Source organism: Parus major, chromosome 4 (assembly GCF_001522545.3).
Source record: "Parus major isolate Abel chromosome 4, Parus_major1.1, whole genome shotgun sequence".
NCBI classification, from domain to species: Eukaryota; Metazoa; Chordata; class Aves; order Passeriformes; family Paridae; genus Parus; species Parus major.
Genome location: NC_031771.1, coordinates 45,262,614 through 45,286,580, shown reverse-complemented (window position 1 = coordinate 45,286,580; position 23,967 = coordinate 45,262,614). Strand labels below are relative to the sequence as shown.

Genomic DNA, 23,967 nt, shown 5'->3' with positions numbered 1-23,967 from the left:
AAATCATATGGTGTCAGGGCTTTTAGAAATACATTTAGAAGTTTATGTACTTTCCTATATTTTTTATTCACAGGTATTTTTAAAGTTTTGAGATCAAAGGTTTTTTAAATCTTTGAGCAAAGGGAAGTCACAATTAGTCACAATGTAGACAAGAAAAAAAAGCTGCCAAAAACATTTTACAGTAAACCAGGAAGTGTAATCTTAATCATGTACTCTGCTTTGTCTATAGTGTGTTTATGTATTACACAGATACAAGCTACACAACCTGCATACTTTGCCTGTAAAAATATAAAAAGTGTGAGCATTTTTATCCCTGAGAGAAGTGTCCAATTATTTTCACAAAAAGACACCAAGTACAAATTTACCTTGTAAATTCCAGGACATTTAGCAATTCATATCTCTCTTCCTGTCCCAACTGAAGAATAACAAACAACAAAACAGAAGGGTAAGAATTAAGAAAAAAAATCTCAAGCAAAAGAACCAAAATCAACCAAGCAACATGTTGATACAAATGTATCATAATGCAGTTATTCAGATTATTTAAACTAAAGCAGAAGCAAATACAGTAAATTCTAATGTTACTCCAATGTACTTACAGACTCAATGATTACTGAGTCAGGTGTTCTTCCAGTGAATACAAAACGAAGATTCCTGGCTGCTCTGACCAATGCTCCTTCATCTGCAGCAAGTTAAATAATTATTTTACAAATGTACCAGAAAACTGTTAATCACGATTTAATCAACACAGTCCAGGCTTTTCTACTTTTCACTTCCTTTATGGATTTTAAGATAAAATGTGGCACTGGAACTCTTTGTTTCTCCTGTGAAAATGGATGAAATGAGTTTACAGTTCAGAGAAAATAAGCCCTGAAAGGAACACACCTCTCAGCTCAGTAATGAGAGCACCCTCTTCAAAGCACCTAGGTTAGTACCTTTCTCAGTGGGTCACTGGACAATATACAATGCTTTTTGTTTAAATTCTGGTTTGGAAGAGTGGTAAGTCATTCCTGTAAATAACAGAAAACTTCAACATCTACATTCAGGAAACCAGCAATCACATCTCCAAAAGTTATCAGCTCTCCAAGAGGCTCAGGATGTCAGAATGGAGTTTGCTTGCAATACCCAGTAAAATACTGCCATGACCTAGTTAACTTTATGGCACTGCCTCTGCCCTTGTCTTTCAGCTGTTGAAGGACAGGATTCAGAGAGGTAGCTACCTAGAAGGTGGGGAGCCAAGGAAGAACCTCTGCATTTTAGGTAATTTTTCACATCATAAATTCTAACACATTAGTTCAGCAGAGCTGAGCATATTTTAATCATTCTGCCTTGTTTCATCGTTTTCTGAATTAAAAAACTGTCTATGAACCACAATTGGCTTGAAACAGACCTTTTCTCAATCCTTAACAGAATTTATCACAACTTCTATCCTATTACAGACATTTCTGTTTTGATTACACAGTCTCTGTTTTAAATCAGTATCATGGATACCAAGTACAGAATAGGCACATAGAATAAGCAAGGGCATCAATTTGTCTCCTGATTTGACTTTTATTTACTTCTGAGAACTTTAAAATTCCACAGCAATCTGACAACACCTAAGTAGTGCTGTGTGGTTGCTGATTCTTTGCCCTTACATAGTCCATGGGACATTCAAATGCATTTTCTAAAAAAAAACTTAAAAATTCTAAATCTTTTTTACAAAACTGATTTTAGCTGATACCAGTTATTTTTTGAGGGATAAGTTTGTGGTTTTTTTTTTTTTTAATTTTGGAAGTATCTTCAAAAACAATAAACTAAATAAAATTTGCTTGTGGAGTTGATAGAATTTGTTCACTGAGTTTTTTGAGTCTCACCTGGAGATGCTGCTTGATATATGATTTTATCACCTTCTCTTTCTGGAACTGCTGTATGACACACTGCCATCATTGTCAAGAACTCACATATTATAGGTGCAGTTGGCTAAGAAAAAAAAGAGGTCAGAGTGTGATTAATCATTTAAGCAATAAACAACCAAAATGTAATAATAGATACAGAAAATGATAGCCCACAAAAATTTAATTAAAGGTACCTCTTTAAAAACTATCTGCACACTAATTTCAGCATGCAGGATAACTTCTTTCAGCTATACTTACATCCTGGTTATAAAAATAGAATTTAGTGGCATTTGCTATCATAACAATCAAAATTAGATAACCAGAAATATAGAACAGTTCAAATAATATTTTGGGGAAGGTAAGTATGAATGATGTATTGAAAGAATTTTACTCTATTCACAGAAGTCTCTTTGGATGTTCTATCTTTTTTACTAAAAAATAATCTCTTTTACTTTTGTCTAGTACTTTATTTGACAACACTTTTTGAGAACCTTTAGAAAGCTGTAGGAAACAAAAATCACATGGACAGTGTTGCAAGATCAGACTGATTTTAAAGAAGACATTTAGATAAATGAGGAAAGTGTAAAAAGTGGAAACAATTTAAAATTATTTAGCCAAAAGAGGGGAAAAGAAACATATAAGTAGAATAGTTGATTGTACTTGACAAATACAGGTAAGAACCTTATTACTACAGCTGTCATTTGCAAAACGAATGAACTGACTCCTGAATGGCTGTTTAAAAGAAACCCCAGCATTCCTTGTGAGGTAAAAGCAGCTGCCACCTCAGCTGAGCATTTCTTATAGTATTTTGATAGTATTTCACATTTGTAGTAGACTAACATTACAATTTCTCTATAAAACACAATAATCTCTGAAAACCTAATTTAATTCTGTAGTGCAGAGACACTAATGGGAGCAGGTTCTTATTCTCCTCCACTTAGGGCCCCCAGATCCTCTAATACGTATTCAGAAAGCTGAATTACAAATTGTTCTCCAAAGCATTTCAGAATACATCCAAAATACCGTGGTAAAACCTCTCTTTGAATGTGTACCTGAATTTTTAAGATGTATACAAACACATTTTTATAGCACACACGCTCATATTATATATACTTAATACTACATATCTACCAGAAAAGTTTGAAGATTCAACAATTGCACACCAAGGACACTTCAATAACAGCAGTAATAGTTGATGCCTCTTTCCAACTATGCCAATCTTCTTGTTACTAGCATTGCAAATATAGATGACCTGTGCAGGTATAAAGTATAAGAGTCCCCTTTGCCTTAGATACACTTAAGAATTGCTCTCAGCTGTCTATCATTAAAGACTATTCTGTTTGTAAGAAAAAGATGCTTCACTGTCTGTCAGATAAACTGGAAGTAGCCTCCTGGAAGGACAAAATTTAAGCAAAGAAAAGAGCAATTTACTTAAAAAGAGAGCAAACAGTTACATTGTTTAAAGTGGGTGTTGGTTATGACTAGGGAAAAAAATCTCATGTACAAACAAAAAGCAGAAAGTGGTAATGATGGTTCTGTTTCTTAATCAGATCATAAATAATGTGTTAATTTCCTGAGAAATGTACTGGCTCTGAAGCAAATATAAGCTTCCAAAGCACCTCTTTCATTTCATCACTATCTGAAGATCTAACCTCATGGAAGCATGCACATAAACCCAATGCAGCATAAACTCCTGTCCAAGCCTAGGTAAATCATGTCAGGATATATGTTAACTTGGCTTATCCTGCAAGTTTTAATGGATGTCATGACATCATCTGAACAGCAGGGGTACCAGTAAAACACCCAGAGAAAGAACACAAGACTACTTCAAACTCTAACATCTGAACCACAGCATCAAAATGAAAAAGCAGGGGAGAAAAAAAATTGGTGTCTAATGAACATGTATTAGCAACAATTAAAAAAGCATTCATGAGATCATGCTGATTTTGTAAAACCACACAATTTATTTGTTTTCCCTCAAAGGACATAATATTTTGAATTACTGGAAGCAAAGGTTTCAACTCACACAAGAATAATAATTATTTCTATATAACTTACGTGGTTGTTTTGAAGATTCTCCAGTAATGATACGTCACTAAATGTTTTTTCTTCTCCATTTTGTGGGCCTTGCCTGGAAATAATTGAGTAAAAGAGATCATTCTTAGCATGATGTTAACAGTTTATATATAGATCATACAAACACCAGTTTTGGGCTACAGGCTACAATAAAGACTGCAATCATGTACTATGAGAAAAATAATTGAAAAGACGTTTGTTTCACATTTTCCAATTTATTTAATTCAAAGAAACCTTGATTTATATAAATACACTTAAATGCAGCAAAGCCTCTCTGTTGAATTCAGCTAATGAAAGATGAAGTAAAAATATATCCACAATATAAGACTGAGCCTTCATGTCTTCTGATCTCTAGAATGAGATTATAAAAGGGACACAAAAGAATATATGCCAGAAAAGTCCACATTTCATCAAAAAATTAGCAGTTTTGGGATAAGTTTCTAAATGTTTGCAGAAAAGCAAGTTTGGGTATCTGAAAGAGGTAAACAAACAAGTTCAGACATTAGAGAAGTCTGCATGCAGAGGGTTTACTTTCCATTACTTATGATCAAAAAGGAACATATGAAATTGAAAGATAAAGAAGACACAACAACAGAGAGGCAAGGGGGAGATGGCTCTGGAGAAATAAAGTCATACACTAACATCTCCCAAATTGCACAAATATTCTGGCTGAATGTGAGAACTCAAAAATATAGATACTTCTAGGAAGATTTGTTACTGCAGCTGACTACAGCTACAGTCTTAATACTACAGCTATGTATTAAGACAATCTAGATGACTGAATTTGAGTGGAACAAAACAGTGCTGAAAAGTGAATCCAGCTGAAGGAATTTTTTTTTTTCATTTACTCTGAGTCTTCCTTTGAATTACATAATCTTACAAAAGAATAAATACATTTGTAGATTTAAATTGAAGAATAAGCCATCTTACATCAAAGACAGTCTAAAATGAAAACCAAAGGTGAGCTGTCTTAGTCCTGCAGTAAGTACCATGTAGGAATATAAAATGCAAAACCTGCTCTGTACAGCCATGTGAGGACTACTTTTCTAACTATAATTGAGTGAAAAACTTGAAGCATTCTTCTTCACCAAGATGTATTTTCTAAATGCAAAGCAAATAGATCTTAAAGTGCCAAATATTAACACCTTCAGACACATTACATTTTTTTAGAGTCTAAGCTTTAAGCTTTGTTTGTTTAAAGCTTTCTGATATAAATTTACCAGATCCTCAGTGCTAAAATACAGAAAAATATTTGCAGGTGTAAGATGTAACAAAGTAGAAAACAATTCTTTCTAATAACAAAAAAAAAGAGAAGATATACTAGTCATGTTAGGGCTAGAAATGTTACTGCCACAAACAGATTTTATTAATTGCAATAAATTTAGACACCAGGAAATTTTCAGTATCATATTTTATTTTCTAATCTATTATTTGCCTATAAATGGTTTGGGTTGGTTTTATTTTCATACTACAGCTCAGATATCAGTTTATCCGTCTCAGATGTGCTCATAAAGATATTTATGTGAGTTAGTCAAAACCAGTCTTTTTCATTAATGGCTTATAAGCAAGCATGCTTAATTTCATGTAAGCACATGTAATTTTAATTAAATTACTTGTATGTATGTGTATATATATATTGTATATGTATATACATGCATATATATATTGTATATGCATATAACTTCAGCATACTTAACATCTTTAGAATTTCATTCTACATCAGATGAATATATTTAGGTCAGGTAAGACTTCGGGGTGTGCATGTGTACATTTTATGTGTTGCAGCAGGAATTTTTCAGGTTGTTTTTTTTTTCTATCTAAACAAATAATTATTAATTCTAATTTAGCAAAGATTTTTTTTCCTTCAAATGTTTTCAACAAAAGATGACAACACATTCCAATTTTGTGTGACACTGTCTTGTTGTCACTTTCAACAAATAAAATAGTGATAATTTAAAGACTGTAAATGACATTTTTTTCTCTACTGTATCTGAACTTACTTTGAATGGGATTGCAAATATTTAGTTTAAGAAAGTATGATGAAGAAGCACAAGGCTTCATGTAGATGACAGCAGAAAGGAAGCCAGGACTTTTCTTTCCTGAAGTCCCAGATAAAATATAAATGTTATCCCCGAGTGCATTTGGGTCCTCTTATCTTACTTCCAGTTAAGAACTACGTAGTGCTAATATTCTAAAACTATCTGTAGGAAGTAAAATAGCAACAATAACATTACATATTTTTCACTCTCAAATATGGATTTTTTTCTAAGCATATTTTTGATTATTACTAACATATTACTGACTAATAATAGAAAAGTGTGATTAAAATTACCATAGTACTAGATATGTAAAAAAAAGATAAAACTTTCTCTCCAATAAGTAATTTTGAATTGTTCCAGGACTGTCAGGACTATATTTCAGGGACCCCATTAGAGATTCTGTTCCAGAGAATGCAACCTAATGTCACAGAATTTGGATGGTGTAACTTTGTGTAAGATGGTCAGTCTGCATGAATTTAATGCTGAAATAACTTCTGAGAAGTAAACTATCTCACATTTAGCTCCAACTCTAAATATATTGCTCAGTGTTTTTAAACCTGAATCTCCAAGAAACAGCAGAAGCTAAATGGTTTTTAGAGCTTACCAATCATCTGAAGGAACACTACAATCCTCAGGCTCAGGGCAATGGCTGCACAAGAAGCAAGCGAAAAATAGAACAGGGAGAGGAGAAAGAATCACAAATGCTAAAAAATTGGATCACGTGTTAAAAAAAGTAGTTAGTTAATAAAATAAAATCACAAAAAAACCCCATTTTGCAACTATTTTGCTAGTGCCTAGATAATAATGAAAATTGCAAATATATGGTCTTTCTATTGATTCTTCATCAACTATAACAAACCACGTTTTTGCAAGTCTCCCTCAGGCTTTTGTTTCTAATAACATTAAGCAGGGTAAATGATGACAAAAACATGCATATTGAAGTTGCCTCACAGCAGAAAGCCCATAGTATCTCAACTTTAATTTTGTTCCTCTTTGGAAAAAGAGATATCATGACAGAAGTGATCCTGTCTCTTCTAAGTAACATTTTATAGTCACAAAAAGCTGACTAATTTGTTGATATTTTCAGGTTTAAGTTTAATTACATTATTAATGCATGGGTACATATGGACAGGCAAAGGCACACAGATGAAGTAGTATATTAAATACCTACCCATATGCAATTCCTGCTACTGTACACTTCTTAAACTGCATGACATTGCATGTCAGGGTACCCGTTTTGTCCGAAAATATGTACTTGACCTAAATGAATGATAAAATCCATTATACATCAACATTCAGCAGTTAATGACATATCTAGTATGATTCATGACTATCAGCATATGAAATATTTTTACCTGTTCTGCAATTTTCACAGTTTATGGAGAAAAAGCCAACAACAAAAACAATACATAAACATGGCAGGTGCACGGCCTTCACACCCATTTCCAAAGAAATCCATCAACTGAGTTGTCAGGACACTCAAGCTTTCTTCAGTGCATGGTGGTGTACACAACCATCCCTCACTCTACATTTTGCTGAAGCACAAGAAACTAGTGACAGACCAATGACTTTGCCAGTAGAACATTAAACTCTGGACAGAATGCAATATGGCAAGAGAAGTATCTATATGCATTTCTAAACCGATCTTTCTGACATAGAAATATCTTCTTACAGCCAAAATGTTAGTAAAAGTGCAACAGTTCAGAAATGCCAAATTACAGGGAAAGGAGAAATACATTCTTTCCTACACTAGATCTCCTATTTCCCTAGCATTATAAACCCTTCTCTTCCAGAAACTACTAGGTAAAGCATTTTAAAATTCAAAGCTGAAGTTCATAAACCTGTGATATTTTTAAGTTTTGTTTAAACCTAATCTTAAGAAAAATGTTAACATATGAAGAAGTGAGGTCATCTGTGATGAACCAAAAGTTCTATGAGTCACAGGTAAACTTCAATTCATTAAATTTATTTTTAATTAAAAAAAATTAAAATACAAGGATTCTTAATTAGGAACTGACTACATTATACCTGAGACTAAAAAAGCCATGCATTAGTAAGAATGTTACTGAGGAATTATGCCTTAATCAAATCAGCAGTTAGAAGAAACCTTTCTGTGTTTTCTTTATGCTCCAACTTGTGTAATTTTTTTTTTGTGGAGGAACAATGGGAAAATGGGAATTGCAGCTAAGAAAATTCAAACTTTTTCCCAACACCAAAGTTTTGCCTTTCTTAAAACCTGAAGATCTCTTGGGGGAAATCTCTTTATTATGTGCAACCGTCATGTACTTCAAAGAAGAAACCTGCTCTTTTTAGTAGATTCCTTTTGTCTCCCTACAAACATCTGGTCAAATTAAGAATCTGTTGAAAAAATGAAAGTGGAGATTCCAAGAAGCCTTGACTAGCTCTTGATGGTGAAGGAGAATTTGATGAGAATCCTAAGAAATGAAGACAAAAACTACTGAAGTCAAAAGGAAAGAATGTGTCTGGGAATGTGAATAACAAGATAGCTGCAGAAGTAGAGAAGAACAGTGTAAAATGAAACAGAAAGAAAGCTAAGATTCAACAAAGACTCCCCCACTAGAGGAGCTTGTACTCCCCCCTTCAAAGTCAGGAAAAGAATAAAATTTTCTGCACATACATGCAGAAGACTCAGCAGGCAAAGACCCTGTATTCCTCTATGTAGACCAGTCATAGAACATAACCTTCAGTTTTTCCAAAGGCACATTTCTTAAATATTAGTCCCTAGGACAGCTTTGCTATATGGTTAAAACCAAATTATAATTTATTTGTTTTGAGAATCTAGACTTTCTTTTACTTTCCCATGCAATAAAGAATTCATTATGAAAACTGCTAGGTTAAGAAATGCAAGAACATGCATACTTGTGTTCATAATACAATTCAATTAAATGAGCATGTAATTTATTTTCCACAGCAAGAGTTGCTCACCATCAGTGTACCAGAAAGCTTAGCATGTTTCTAAAGCCAGACTGCAAATACAATTGACTGAAAGAGCTATTACCATGTGTAGTTCTTCTAGAAGCACACCCTGTGCCCCAGGCACGCTTATACTAAGTCATCCTTACTAATCATGAACAACATATAACAAGTGATGTCTTGTGAAAAGTTGAAGTGATTTTACAGGATTAAAAGAGAACTCCAAAGCACAAAGAAGAATTAAGGCCAAATTTCCAGGGTTTAATTCAGCCATGAACCCCCACTCCATTCACGGCTTCCAGTCTTCAGTGGCAAGAAAACAGACATGTATAGAAGTGTGATTCAACCCTAAGATACTCACTGTCTTTTCTGAGGAATGCAGAGCACGTGAAAAAAAAAGATATACTGAAGACACACATTATCATAAGTGTATATACTGAGACTAAAATTTGTACCACAGACAGCCTTAATGCTCAAAATTCTTTTGATTTTGTAACTTTATTGATACATTTCAATCTTCTGTGATTACATGCACATTGATACAGAGATCCTTCATATAATACTGGTTTAAATTATCTGCTACTGCAAAGTATTTTAAAAAATATATGACAAAATAAAAAGAATAGAAATAAGCAAATACTAAGGCAAAAATATATTTTTTAAAATAAATCCTGACAAGAATAATTTCAATACAGATTTAGAACCAGTAATTATTTTATCTACCTGTCCAAGTTCTTCATTGAGATTGGAAGTACGAGCCATCGCAGCAGTGTCCGTAGGTTCATAGTGCATGTCTATGTCCTAGAGATAAAAAAATAGTGCATATATTTAAAAATCTTTCAAATCTTTCTTTTTTGTCTTTCAAAACTTCTTCCAAAAATTCTAGCACATAAATAGAAAAGTCAAGTGTAGAAGAAAAGACCAAACATTAATAGATCTACCTAAGATTCTTTCAACATGGGAAGCCACAAACACTATCAGATCACTTCCAAGAGTCTCCAGAAGAAATAAGATCTTCTCATGGGTGATTTTGCTCAGATTATTTCTAGTGATCAATATTATTGAAAAACTGTTGACCCACATATTTAAAATGATTTTAGCAACAAGCAGAAATACTACACACTGTGACTCTTAAGAAGAAGTCAGTCTTACCTACTTTTACTGTATGCACAACCAGTCATTTCTAAATAGCAAGATAAATATATCTTGAGATAAAAACATGTAGATAAATTTGAGAGTACACAATAAACGTAAGATACAATTCACATGGTGTTCTTTTACTCCTACTTGTTAAATAAACATCAGTTTGTTTTTAAATACAGTAAAAGATTAAAACATTGTCAAACATGGTAATGTAATGCAACAGATTGCAGATGACCAACTTCTCCATGCAAATATAATCTACACACAGAGAGAAATATTACTTAAGATAAATGTCCAGAGTCCCAGATTAGAATAAATTAAAGGAAACTAATCCCTCATAAGGAGAAACTGGGGCAGGAAGAGAAGTTAAAACCGCCTTTCTGGTTTCTTTTATAAACAGTGTCAATCTACACATTCAAGATGGGTATTTGTTGAATATTTATTTAAAAATAAAGACAGTTAAGGAAGAATTTCATTGCATTCTCCAGTTTTTTAACAGTTTCTTTTACAGCCTGCAAAAATAATAAAGAAATCAAAACCAGCTGACTGCTTAAAAAAGTATTTAACTTTTAAAATAAAGCATTTGCTTCACCTGCTATTTCATTTGCATTCTTATCTATATCTCCATGACATATCACACACATACAAATCTATTTCAAACATTTGATCAAGGAATCAGAATAAAGTGTTCAGAATGCTACAATGAATTTATATTCAGAAAAACATGGAAAAATGGAAGGCATGTTTATGTGGCTTTAAGGAAAATATCTCACTCCCACCTCAAACAGACTAAACCCTTCTTTTTCCCCACTAATTCATTACGAAAAAAACCCTGAAGGATGCCAAAATGATCTTCATATATTTCACAAGTGATAATACTAGCAGACACTGCTTTTATACAATAAACTCCACTCCATTAAACTAGGGTGGTGCTTGGAAAACAAAATAATAAGCAAAATACCAAAGCAAACTGCCAAAGTCTGCAAAGAAAATAAGAAACTGAACAAAACTCCCCAGCACTGCAAAATACAGTCTTCTGATCATTCTGAATGAAACTGATACCTGAATAACAATAACGAGAAAGTAAAAGCAGAAAATCAGAGACTGAAATGTTATAGTTCATGGTTTAAACATTGATGTGAAAAGCTGCACCACCAAAGCCCACCTTGAATGGGCCTCCTGAATGAAACCTTGGACTATGAGTTAAGCTGCCTAAGAGAACTTGAGGTATGATAAAGGGAAACTTTTGTTCAATTGTCTCAGCCCTGGGAAGAAACAGATAAGGCTGGGAGAGCATCCACAGCAGGGCCAAGCCCAGGAACTGTCCCAAAAATCATGCTCCCCTAGCTTTGGGCTGGGGGAGGCCATAGCTCTCAATCTGTGCTGCCAGGTTTGCACAGACTGCCCCCCCACCAAGGGTGGAGGAGGAAGAGGAGGGCCTTGGGTGTGTGGTGCAACCACTGGTCAAAGGTAGTGAACACCCACCTCTGTCACACAAACTGGCTCAGGAAAGCCCAGGAAAGCCAAATCCACAGGACATTCATGTGAGGGGCAGCTGAGGGGGTGTCACAATCATCAAAGAGCCCCAAAGTTCTCCTCAGACTCATTCCTGAGACCTTACCTCAGAGCACTGCACATGGTGCAAAATGATGCAACTGACCCAGAGTCTTGCCAGAGACAGTGTCAAACTTGCCCTAGATGTTTCCACATGGCCTCAACCAGGCTGGTTAATTAAATATTAATCCTTTGAATCCTATGCCTTTTGGAGAGGGACCCTCACCACCAAGAAGAGCAGATGGAGAGGACCAACAACACACTGTTGGCACCCACAGAGGGGTGAGGTGATATATCTCTACTTAATCTGTCTCTCTCACTCTTCCTGTCCCCTCACCTCCTTTTTATAGTTCCTTCTTTCTATTTACTGTTAAACAAAATATATCACTTCTTGGGTATCAACATTTAAACTCGTTTGCTTTTAATCGTGTTTTGGGGAATATTCAAACCTGAAGTAGCAATCCACAGAAGGCTCACTTTGCTCCTCTATAATTAGTGGATCACAACAAACATGCTCCAAAAGTCAATCTGATGCAGCTGTAAGAGCACTAAATGAAATAATTTATTATTACCTCCTCAGATTCCACTAATAATAAATAAACAGCACTTAGAAAAAGTCTGAAAAAAATGCATACATAGACAAGCAATCCATCATTTCACTTACTTGTGAAACACTTGATTTTAGAAATCAATGCATATTATAAAAATAATATTTACCCAATTTATGAAATATGCCTGGATAAATTTAACGACTTCAAGTGTAACCAACAAGCTGATTGGAATAAGATTATTGAAGAGAATGATAAAAGTCAAGAAATTCAATCCAAAGTTGCTTGCTCCACCATCTGCCAAAAAACAAAGTAATCAAATAAATATTTGACACTGTAGTTAGAAATACATATATATGTAGTGCATTCAAAATATTGAATTAACAGCTGATTTTTAAAATGTTCTAAGAAGAATCTTTGGAATTAATTAAAATAACACTTGTCTATAGATAAGATCTTCCTTAGAGTTAAGGATCTCTATCATAATAGCAGAGTTCAAATTCAGCGATCTTTGTAATCATCTCTAATTTCTGAAGAGCAAATTTACCAGCCATTCCCTCTTCTGCTACATTTTAAGATCAAAATCTGGAATATATAAGCAACCAGGTTCTTAACTCAAAATATTACAGTTTTGTATTTTGAAAGGGGAAATATATAGTGGAATGAATTTTTTTCTCCATCCACTTTTTTCTCCCTCAACAGAGCAAAATGCTATGAAAGAGGTAACCTCACACCCCATGAAAGGAAGATATTAGATCAGAGGGTTTAATGAAAGTTCTAAACAACTGGAAATTTGAATATTAATATGTAAAACAGGAAGTTTTATACAACTTTTTCCTTTAAAGTTTTAAGTTTTTCTTTTAAAGATAACTCTAGCAGTAGCACCTCAGAGAAGATGAGAATGGAGAAGTCTGCTGTGCAGTACAGCAAAAGGGTAAAAGATGGAGCCTGCCTAGATGTATAAAAACAGCCTCAGATATGTTTCCACTGTCTGTCCAATGTGGATTGGTAACACTCTAAGATCCAGGAAAGAAAGTTTTGGAGACTTTCATCAATTGCAGCATCAAAGGAAGTACTTGTCTAAAAGACCAGGGAGCTAAAAAATTAAATAACTAAGGGGAAAGGGGAATAAAATGCTTCTTACATATTAAAAGCATCTTGTATCAGAACAACCATATGCTGAATACAGTCAAAGGACATGCCTTAAAAAACCCAAAACAATTTCATTTAATCATGGGACATATATCAGAAAACAAACTGACATGGATAAATGGATAATCAGTTGAGAACACACAAACCAAAATATCAATGGCTAAAGAAACATTTCATGTTTCTTTTTTCAGGAATAACAATAATTTATGAATTGCTTCACTACTGTGGTAACTATATAATAGCCACCACATTCCTAAAACTTTTATATTTCCCAGAAATGAAAAAAAAAAGAAAATGCACAGATGAAGCACATCTGATGTCCTTCTTTGATATTAGTGAATATTGTCAATATTCTATGAACTGCTTCACTTTTTCTTACCTCACTAGGAAAACATGAAAGCTAAGTTTCTTAATAAAAAAAATATGTTTCTTTCTCAGCATCAAAAAGAAGGGAAGCAAAATTCATCATAAATGCAGACACAGAAATTTCAGGAGTGCCTTCAAATCAGAACTTCAAGATTTTTCTTTTGGAACTTACCAAAACCCCAAAAAACTCCTCTTTGCTAACTACATTCAGAAGCTTTGTACTCAGGAGCCCTGCTTAGGTTCTGGTTCTGCCTAAGTAAAAAAGCCCCTAAGAAATTCTGAAAACATGAATAATTGACTGCAAAGTATATTCATGAAAACTTCTTTTAAATCTTGTTTCCACACAGAGGGTCAGACTGTCAGGATGTTACATGCTGCTGTGAAGGCCAGTGTAACATCACACTGCCCTGCATACACCTTACATGCAACTGCCCAGTGTAATATGCTAGATGAGACCTCTCCTGCCTCTTTTACCTTCTTTAGGAGAAGTCTATTAAGTTCTGATATTACTTAGTTAAACCCTTATACAGTAAAAACTATAAAGCCACAGCATCACTTCCTAAGACAAGCAAGTTTAAAAATTCAGAAATGTCACTGCAGCTTTAAGTGTAATATACTGGTAACAGCTCAAAGAGGCTTCATTCTGATGTATAGGGAGCTGACTCTTTATGCCAGTGGAATGCTGATGCAGACCTTGCTGAGCTGCAGACATGGAATACCTGAAAGAAGTAGAGACAAGCAGATCATCTTGCCCTTCCTGAATTAGCAAGAAGTCAGATGGCACAGTAAGGCAAATTTTATACTTGATGTGATATACCTAGCCCAATGGCTTTAGTCAACAAAGAAGAGAGATTGACAAAAAAATACACTCTGCAAGGGAAGGTAATCATCCTCCTTTCCAAATATGAAAGGCAAGTGAGTACTAAAATATTAATATAGTGTTTTAGATCTTACAATTTAGATCAAGATACCAGTCTCTTCCAGTATGCCTTCGGTTCCATATAGCTGAACCAATGGAGCAGATCAAAGACATGGCAATAAGGATGCAGAACAAAATCAAAATCTGAATATTCGTAATTCGTTCCACATTAGACATTTTAAGAGGTGGACTTGTTGAATTCTGTAAAAGACAAAAAACAACAGCAGCTATTAAATATTAGATGAGGTAACAAGGTTACCTCATCTTTTCAAATTACATGTCACTGTATCCTTTTGTAAATATTCTTCCATATACATCATCATCATAAATGCCCTAACTATTTTACTTTAAAAAACCAAAACCCAGCAGCTTATAAATCTATGAACTGGAGCTTTAGAATTGTGTCACAAGAAGTTTAAACAATCACACAGAACACTGGTAACACTAATAGTTAAGAGAATTTTTAATTCTTAGAAATGAATGTGCATACACCTTGTAAGTGCAATAGAAGACAGTTTCTAATCCAGACACACTTTTTCAAGTAACTGTTTAACAAATTAGAAAAGCAATAAATAAAGCATGAATGACCAATATGAAATTCCTTTTCTCAACAGGTGCATCTCAATTCTAATATTTCAAAACATGTTAGGCGAAGTAATTTCAGACTCTTCCCTCCTCAATTTGTTTTCTGACAAGAATGATTACATTTGTCCTTGAAAGAAAGCCCCACAAGAGGACAGTTTTAGGAGCAGTCAAAAATAAAAAAAAGACAAACTGATAACAGAACTTGCTAATAAAGAGTTTTCATAGCACAAGTTACAAGACAGAATCAATGAATATGCTTATTACTGAAAAAACTCCTTTGGGAACTAAGTGACTAAAATGAAAAGAAATTGCTTTATTTTTCTTGCTTTTAATTCATATGAAAGATGCTCTACTACTTGCATGTTAGTACTATATTGAATCAAGCTGTGTTTCTGTACCACGGGATGGTAAATTAAGGTAATAAAACAGACAGGTCAGGCAAAATTCAAGTGACAAACCTGCATGAGTTTTGTGTCATGTCCAGTATAGACAACTATCCCATGAACCCACTGAGTATTTCTCAACTGAGCTCCTCGTAGAAGAATCTGATCAGATCCCAGCGGAACAGTACTAGAATTAAGAAGTTTTACATTTTAGTACTAAACAGTCAATGTCCATGAATAAACATAATCAGCAGTTGTTAAAACTAATTTCTCAATATATACATGATTATTGTTAATAGGTAAGGAACCTAATTTTCACATTTAACTTTTTGGGAATTTGGACAGAGAAAACTTAACAGATAAAAAATCTAAGTTTTCAAAAATATTACTTACCACTTAATTTTTATTATGAACTACTAATTTCGATATGGTACTACTAACCAAGTATACTGAAAGAAAAAATATCTAATTCTTCTGTGATGTATGATTACCAATTATCAATTATTTCCTAAATGATCTCTTACAAAATTGATTTTCAAAGCAATTTTCAAATGAAGTAATTTCTTTTAACTCTCAAATTAGTCCACTCTTCTAGTGAAATAACCATCTTTTATGAACACAGTAATTTAACATTCACAATAATATTTCATGTGCCTACTTTAAACTGCAAAACCAGGTATATTTTGTTCTGTTATTCTTTTAAAACTGTGCGTAGTGAAGGAGCAACATACCCTTCAAAGACATGGGAAACATTTAATTGTCTTAAATTCAGACAGCTGTCTTTACACATGTAATGTAGGTAAAGTTTTTCTTAAAAATAAAAATTTTGAGATAATTATTACTCTTTTCCACAGACAAACATACTCTGTTTCGGTACTTTTCTTTCTGTAAATACCAGCTGACAGTTCACACTTGTTAAAAGTGCTCTAGTGTTTGGAATTTTTACCTAAAACTACTACCTCTACTTGTTTGAAATCAGCACATTAATAAGATAGCAAATTAACTGATTAAGAACAGTAGCTGTATCTCTGATATATAAAATATAAAGCATCTGAAAAAGTCATGATATTTAGTTACATTATGGGTAGCTCAAAGAGTATTGTCAAGGTATGGAAAGCCCAGATCTGCCAGGTGCCATGTGACAAATACTCAATATTGTGATCACACTCCCCTCTAATTAAGTGATGGTGCAATGACTCGACAGAGATCTCAAGTGTCTCATTTCACAGCTTCAGCCTTCTTAAAACTGATCCAACACATCTCATTTCTCTTGCATTTTACATAACTACTGACTGTCACCAACATGCTTGGGTTGCATTTGGTAAGGGATGTTCTCAATGGGGAGAAATGCTTTTAGAACACTCTCCTGGTAGAGGGTGTATATTAAGACCTAGTAATTTCTGAGACACATGTGAAAACTGACACAATAAAATATTTTTGTTAACAAGTATACTGCACTCTTATCCAAAATTTTAGGAATGTCTTCAGGAAAACATATAATTTAAGCCTGGATAACCAGAATCTGACCTTGTTTTGCAGAATCCCCTCACCATTCACCAAGCCACTGTCAAGTCACAGGTTCATCATATACACCAGGCTAAATAACTTTTCTCCTTTCTCTAGCTAACTGTCTTCATGGACTAGAACAAAGCTGCTGTATACTCATAAGCATAATAAAGACCTGCACACTTTGGTGATTAGAGTTAACTCACTCAAAGGCTGAGGATAGCAAAGTTTTTGCCTCTTTTAGTTCACAGATTTAGCCAAAAGGCAAAATTCCTCTCCCATGAAAGGAAAAAGAAAAGACTGAGAAGGTCAACAATATACAACTTTTATGGAACTCCAATTAAGTGAAAGAAGACGGAGACACATTTTCAGTTTCCTCTATTGCTTTTGCAAGTATGTTATTATGGTAATGGATAAAGTGTAAACCACAGCTGCTGGACCTAGATAATGTGGTTGGAAGGTCTAAAGACCTGGACAAATAAATATGAATTAGATGAATTTGCATTCCCTCTATTATGGGCAGAAAAAGAACATAACCCGTAATTTTTCAGGTTGAACTAAGGCCAAGATTCAAAAAGAGTTACTTACCTGCAATTCTTTTTCACTGAAGGTAAATATTATATTAGAACCACACTTTTGAAACTATCCTACTATACAGAAACTATAGGCAAACTATTCCAAAACAGAATTTCTCAAATGAAAAATTTCTTGACCAGCAGATGGCATCCTCCTACACATTCTTGAGGCATAATAGCCATCAGCATATTCAATATTTATTTTTTAATCATATTTTTAAAATAAAATTATTAGATTAAAAAGGAAAGTATGTTTTTCCTTCTAGCCAGGGAGGAAGAATGAATGTGTGGATCTGCTTTAACTATTACCTTCAGAGAAGAATTACAGGTAAATGTTTTTGTCTTCTTAATGACAAGAACAGTGGAATTATAATAGATCCACACTCTTGCGACTGAAAAATCCCAGAATGCATCTGCAAGAAATCAGTAAATAAAAAATGGAATATTAAGGGGAAAAATAAAAGATATTTAGTAATTAGTTAGTACTGTATGTGTCAGTCTAAAACCACCAACATGAATAATACTGGAAATGGAGAAATAAATAGCTACCAAATAAATAAGAAATACTGTAAATCTTTGGGAATGAAGGATTCAGAAATTCTGGATCTAGCAATAAATCTTCTGTGAATCTACAGAGGACTCTGAGTATCAGTATTTGGTAGGCTTTCCAGTATTTTAAGATTTTTTTAAGCAGTTGTACAAGCATGTGTATTTTAAGTGAACATTTTCTATTTTTAAAGAACGTACTTTCAGTAAACTAAGGCATTAAACGTTTTTCAGCTACCAAATTAGACGAATTTGAGATATATAGCAATGGAGTCTGTTCCACTCCACACTTAGACAAATGGAAGAAAAGAACAATTAAAAAAAAAAAGGCAAGAAATTATTTCTATTCAGCTTCTGTAACACATGACATGCTTAATAAGTGAGTTACTAGGTACTTATTTCAGAACTGTCAGAATTTGATTAGCAGTTTCTTCCATTATTAATAACTAACACTTTCTGAAGGACAACTAGTGAAACAATTCAAATTGTAGCCATTAGAAGTAAGGTCTTATGCTTCTAGTTTTTCAAAAGAATAATCTAGCAGAGAATGCATAAAAAAAGATTTACTATTAATATTTTTACTTCAATAGTTTAAGAATACATTAGCTGTCTGCTGTTAGACTGAGTCTCCCAATATCTTCTTCCTTGTATTCACGTACCCGTGCCCTTCCAGTCTGATGTTTCCAACAAAGTCATAGAGATGTCGGTTTGGGCTCTCACACTCAATTCTGCCAGAGAGTTGCATCAAGCTGTCTGTGTCCTTGATGTCTGATGTTAGTGGCAAACCCTGTAAACAAAATTCATTTGTCATGACATTAAAAAACACTACCAGATAACATATCTACATATTATAAATCTAAAAGCAAGACCAGAGAGTAATCATCCCTATGGCAGCAAAATGGACCAGCTACACTTTACTGTTGCAACAGGGTGCTACAGTGAAAAAGTCACCCTGGCATCTGAAAGTACCACTACGAAGACAGGGTCATAACCCATCACAAAGAATGTCCCCGTATAGTGACAGCACACTCAGTCAAAATCTGCTATTCCCTACCTGTCCCTGAAGGACAATACTGGCCTCATCAGCTGCTTCCTTCAGGGCTTCTGCCTCATCATCTGCTCTCTAAAAAAAAAGCCAGTACCCAAACTACTTATGTTTCTACCTATTTTCCCAAAGAAACGCCCTAAAACAAAGCACAAAGAATGACTTAGGAGTAACCACTCATTCCTTCACTTTTATGATGCCAGTAATCCACAGCTTTTTATTCAAACCACTAAAATTTCAAAGTCTTCTAAAACACCCATTAATGTAATAAAATGTTTTTTATAAGCAGTAACAGATAAAAATAGCATTAGCAATATTCTCAAAAATTAAATTCCTACCTGTCGAATTTTTAAGTTTGTCTCACCATCTAAGTTAGATGTTTCAATGTAGCACATGGCCTGTGGTTCACTATTAAGAGAAAAGAAACTCCTGAATTCAAAATTATAATGGCAAAATCCATAAACTTCCTGTAATCTTGTAATACTTATTTATGCAAACAGGTTTGTCTTACAAAATCTTCAAAACCCAGAATAATTTACAGCCAAATCTATAAGAACTAATAGTAATAAAAATAAACAGTTATAAAAACTAACATTTTCAGAGAAGTTTGCCAAAGCCTATTTTATTAAACAAAACATTGATAAAAGCACTGTACACAGCGAAAGTGTTCTATATTTACACAGGAGATTATGATATGGGCACAGTGTAGTGCATTTGTTGTGCTTACTAGAGCAGACAGCAGGAGTTTAAGACACAAAAGTTTCCTTGCAAAATATTTTCTTACAAAAGAAGTCTAAATTATGGATAACATAATACAGTTTTTGAAATATATCCTTCTTCTGCCATTTCAAAAGCTTTTTTATAAATTGTAAGTTCTAAGTTCATGAAGAATATTACTACTCGAATGCATCATCTATCTGACAGACACCAAGAAATTTCTAAATTGCTCCAGTCAGCTCCCATTTTCTGGGCATGAGGACAGAACACCTACTATTTAAATCTAAGACAGAAAGAACTTTTGATTCTGAAAAGGATAAAGTAAGTCATAAAGACCCCTAAACACTTAAAAAAATACAGGTTTACTCTCTACACCATTTTAATGCTTCTAGTGTTTTCCTTTTACCATGAAACTCGAGCATCAATTATTTTTAAAATTTCTTTTATTAATGCAACAGCGGCTAAGATGACTTAATTTTAGATTATTTGCAGGATAATATTAAGTAGGTTATTTTAATACAATTTTGTAAAGTACAAGCATTAAAATGTGAAAACTTATCTAAAGGTACATTCAGCCTACTATTTCATTCTTGGCAAACTTCTCTAAAAGTATAAATAACTTTTATTTAGCCCATTTAGATGGAACCACCTGTGTAAGATGTTTTCACAATTCTAACATTTTAATTAGTTAACAATAAAAACCAAACAATACTTTTGTAAAGCACTTTTAAACTAAGGCAGCAAAGACATTTCAAGTGAGACACATGCTTAATTGCAATAACTGTAGCAGATAACAGTGACCTCCAAAGTAAGTTACAGTTAGATCAAGGCAGGCCCATTGATTTGTTAGGGAAAAAAACAAAGTGTGGTAAGAGTGCAGACAATAGCATAAAGCTGACATGTCTAAGAAACATGCATTTTGTCACAATACACAAGAACAACGCTGCTTTTGCCACCACATGCAGCAGAGATTGTGCAACATCCAAGTTTGTGCAGAGGGTCCTCTACCAGTCCCACCAATGTTAAACTATACTCTTTGCTGAAAATAGCGAGTTGGTAGAAACATGTATATTCCTCTTAAATGTATATGTAACCTTGTGTTTAACTGTGTTTATTCAATGACAACTTGTTTGATAAAATTTCACCACGGTAGTGTAAAAACCAAGAGGAGTGAAACAATTTTAACTTCTTGAAGTGTTATTGTGTATTTTCACTTTAATGATTGTACTTGATGAAAGAACCCTTTCTAATTTTATAAATATGTAGGTTTTGTTGGAGAAAGGTGAATTGCAAAGCAAAGATTATCAACATGGCAGTGTTATTCATATTTGGCTTATGAGGACCCACATACACATATCCTGTGCAGCTACTTTATTCTAACCTTGATGACAGACTGATGAGATCAGCTGGGAGATGTTCCCCATTGGTCACTTTCACTACTTCCCCTACTGCCACCTACACATCCCAGTTTAAAATGATTAGAACAGAAAAATAAGTGACGGGGAAAAAAAAACAAACAACAAACAAAACAAATGAACAAAGACAAAAAGACAGAGTTTGAAATTATTATTCAAACAATACATGTTAATTAAAATGTCTGATGACAGTTTTTTCAAAATCTATTTTAATCAGGTCAGAAAAAAAAGAGCTAGAACAGTTTCATTTTTACTCAAGTGGTTTATTTTACTGTTAGGCACAAATTTTAAGCTGCTGAACACACTGACATTGTATGTAAACATAAAACAGTGTTACGCTTACTTCTCAATTGACCAAGTTTCTAACCACTCCATACATCAATTAAAAAAACAAAAGCTGCAACAATTGATTTTCCACCAACTTCTCTGAAGAGTCAGGTAACAACTACCTTTTCTATGTAGAAAGCTGAAAATTACTTAGTATTTTTTTCCAGTTTTGTAAATTTCAGCATACACTGAACTATCAAGAACCATAGAGAACTAAATTTCAGAAGTTTGTGTCCTTCACTGTAAGAGATTACAGTTTCCTAAAATAATTGAGATCCTTTTGTTCTCCAGAAACTGCAATTGCTGGTAAGAAGAATCCAGTATTATTACTTTGGCCCACAGATTCACATTGCTTTTGGAACCTAGAATGTAACTAGGCATTATTAAAGATCTGAAAGCAAAATTAATGAGAGTCTTCCTGACGAAACATGGCCACATGGAGATGAGAGATGGAAGAGAGCATATGCCAGTATGCAGGCAGAATTAGAGGTCATGTAGTAGTACAGTGGTCTCTCCTGGAAGCAAGGCTGGAACAGGACCCTAGTGATATAACTAGGGAAGAAGTTTTAGCTGGAAGAAATGCCTGAACTGGGCCTAGAAAAGCAATTGTGATTCAAAGTGTCCCCATTGCAAACTGGATCCTAGAAGAAAAGCTGACAGGAAAATTCAATGTGAGTAATGGTCACAGTTGGTCACACAGAGTGTGTTCTGATAAGGGCACTAAAGAGAGGTTAAACAAAGTGGAAACAGTCCTGACGAAGTCCAGTAGCAGCTAACTATTATTTTCACTGTCAACTCGTGATACAAGTTTCCTTCAGGGGTACAAAGATTGCAAAGTATGCTTTTCAGGCAGTTGGTATTTTCCTGTGTGTAAACCACAACTGTGATGCAAGTGTCCTCCAAATTTGAAAGGGAAAAACTGTGAAGACACCTAGGAATAGACTCAAATTTAGGGGACTACTGAGGAAGCTTATGAAGAAGCTACTCTGAGAGGATGTAATCTCTTCCACCTGCAAGACACTATGGTTAGCATGAGAAAAGCTATTATCAGGCCAATAGAAAAAGTGTCCTTGCTGCACGATGTATTGCCTGCAAAGATCTCGGTGGAGAATTTATAAATGCTTCTCAAAGTACAGAAGTAAAAGGTTTACAGAGGACACTCAACACAAGCCAAGTTATGACTAATATTAGCACTGAAGACAGACTGTGGGGTGACACAGTATTTTCTGGGAACTACTTTACACTTGATAATAATTTATTATAAGTGTTCTAGAAACAGCTATGCTTAATTTTGAGATATAATGGAAGACACAGAAGCATTGTACTAGTCTATACCACAGTCTGTCAACAGAAACACATAGGATCCTAACTTTATTAATTATAGGCATGAGTAGATTAATTAACTTCAGTGGGGTCATAGAGGGTTTATACTTAAATCATAGTCATATACATTACACTTCTGGTTGTGCCAGAAAAAAAAAAATTATAATACAGTCACATTCAGATAATATTCATTAAAAAAGGATTCTTAGAATATGTTATCTGTTGACCTGATCAAATAGATGTTGAAAAATGTGCATCTCCCACTTAAGATGTGGATTTCTTAAATAAAACTGTCCAAGGAAATGATGATAAACAACCTCTGATTGTCCATGTAAAAAGGGTCACAGCATGACATGCTAAAAATTAATTCTTGCTTTTAACTGATGAAATTATTCATAATATATATATTATATAATAAAGTGAGTGTTCAGATAGTGCTAATTTGATGATTCACATCTCATGTTCATTTTTTTTCCTGATCCAATTATCAGACTGGAGACTATGTATTTTAAAAACCATTTCTGTTCCCTGTAAAATATCCATTTTGATTTACTTATGGGATGAAATTTGCTGGGTACATATCCAAAAGCCAACATGGTTAAATATGGCAGTTGAGGTCAAATTTTTAGACAGAGAACCAGCCTTTCTTGTATTATACCCAACAACAAAATTAACATACTACATTTTTCTTAGAGGTAAATTGAATGCCAGTGTAATTTCAAAACTGTAGTTGTCACAGTTTAAAAAAAACTCATTACCTTAAATGATAAATGACTAAATGAACACAAGACTACACTTCAGGGCAGAAGCACTTTTGTTTATTCTTTATTTCCTTGGAGCAATCACAAATAAAGAAATAAATGCAGGGTAGAGAAACCAGCCTCTACACTATAAGCATCAGTGGGCATCTCTACCTTGATGAGAGCAGTACAGTGTCAGC

General features: G+C 34.0%; 1 protein-coding gene across 1 annotated transcript in view; it reads right to left on the bottom strand.

Annotated features, from left to right (window-relative positions):
- Positions 1 to 23,967, bottom strand: part of ATP8A1 (ATPase phospholipid transporting 8A1) — a gene marked incomplete at its 5' end in the record, with an annotated part of 94,756 nt that overhangs the window by 60,735 nt on the left and 10,054 nt on the right. Inside the window, 13 exons of the mRNA XM_015624293.1 lie at positions 366 to 415; positions 597 to 679; positions 1,854 to 1,959; positions 3,933 to 4,005; positions 6,594 to 6,638; positions 7,161 to 7,249; positions 9,647 to 9,724; positions 12,338 to 12,465; positions 14,641 to 14,806; positions 15,649 to 15,760; positions 18,860 to 18,987; positions 19,584 to 19,653; positions 21,344 to 21,417. Of these exons, the coding sequence (XP_015479779.1) occupies positions 366 to 415; positions 597 to 679; positions 1,854 to 1,959; positions 3,933 to 4,005; positions 6,594 to 6,638; positions 7,161 to 7,249; positions 9,647 to 9,724; positions 12,338 to 12,465; positions 14,641 to 14,806; positions 15,649 to 15,760; positions 18,860 to 18,987; positions 19,584 to 19,653; positions 21,344 to 21,417 (1,202 nt within the window). The remainder of the gene's footprint in view (positions 1 to 365; positions 416 to 596; positions 680 to 1,853; positions 1,960 to 3,932; positions 4,006 to 6,593; positions 6,639 to 7,160; positions 7,250 to 9,646; positions 9,725 to 12,337; positions 12,466 to 14,640; positions 14,807 to 15,648; positions 15,761 to 18,859; positions 18,988 to 19,583; positions 19,654 to 21,343; positions 21,418 to 23,967) is intronic.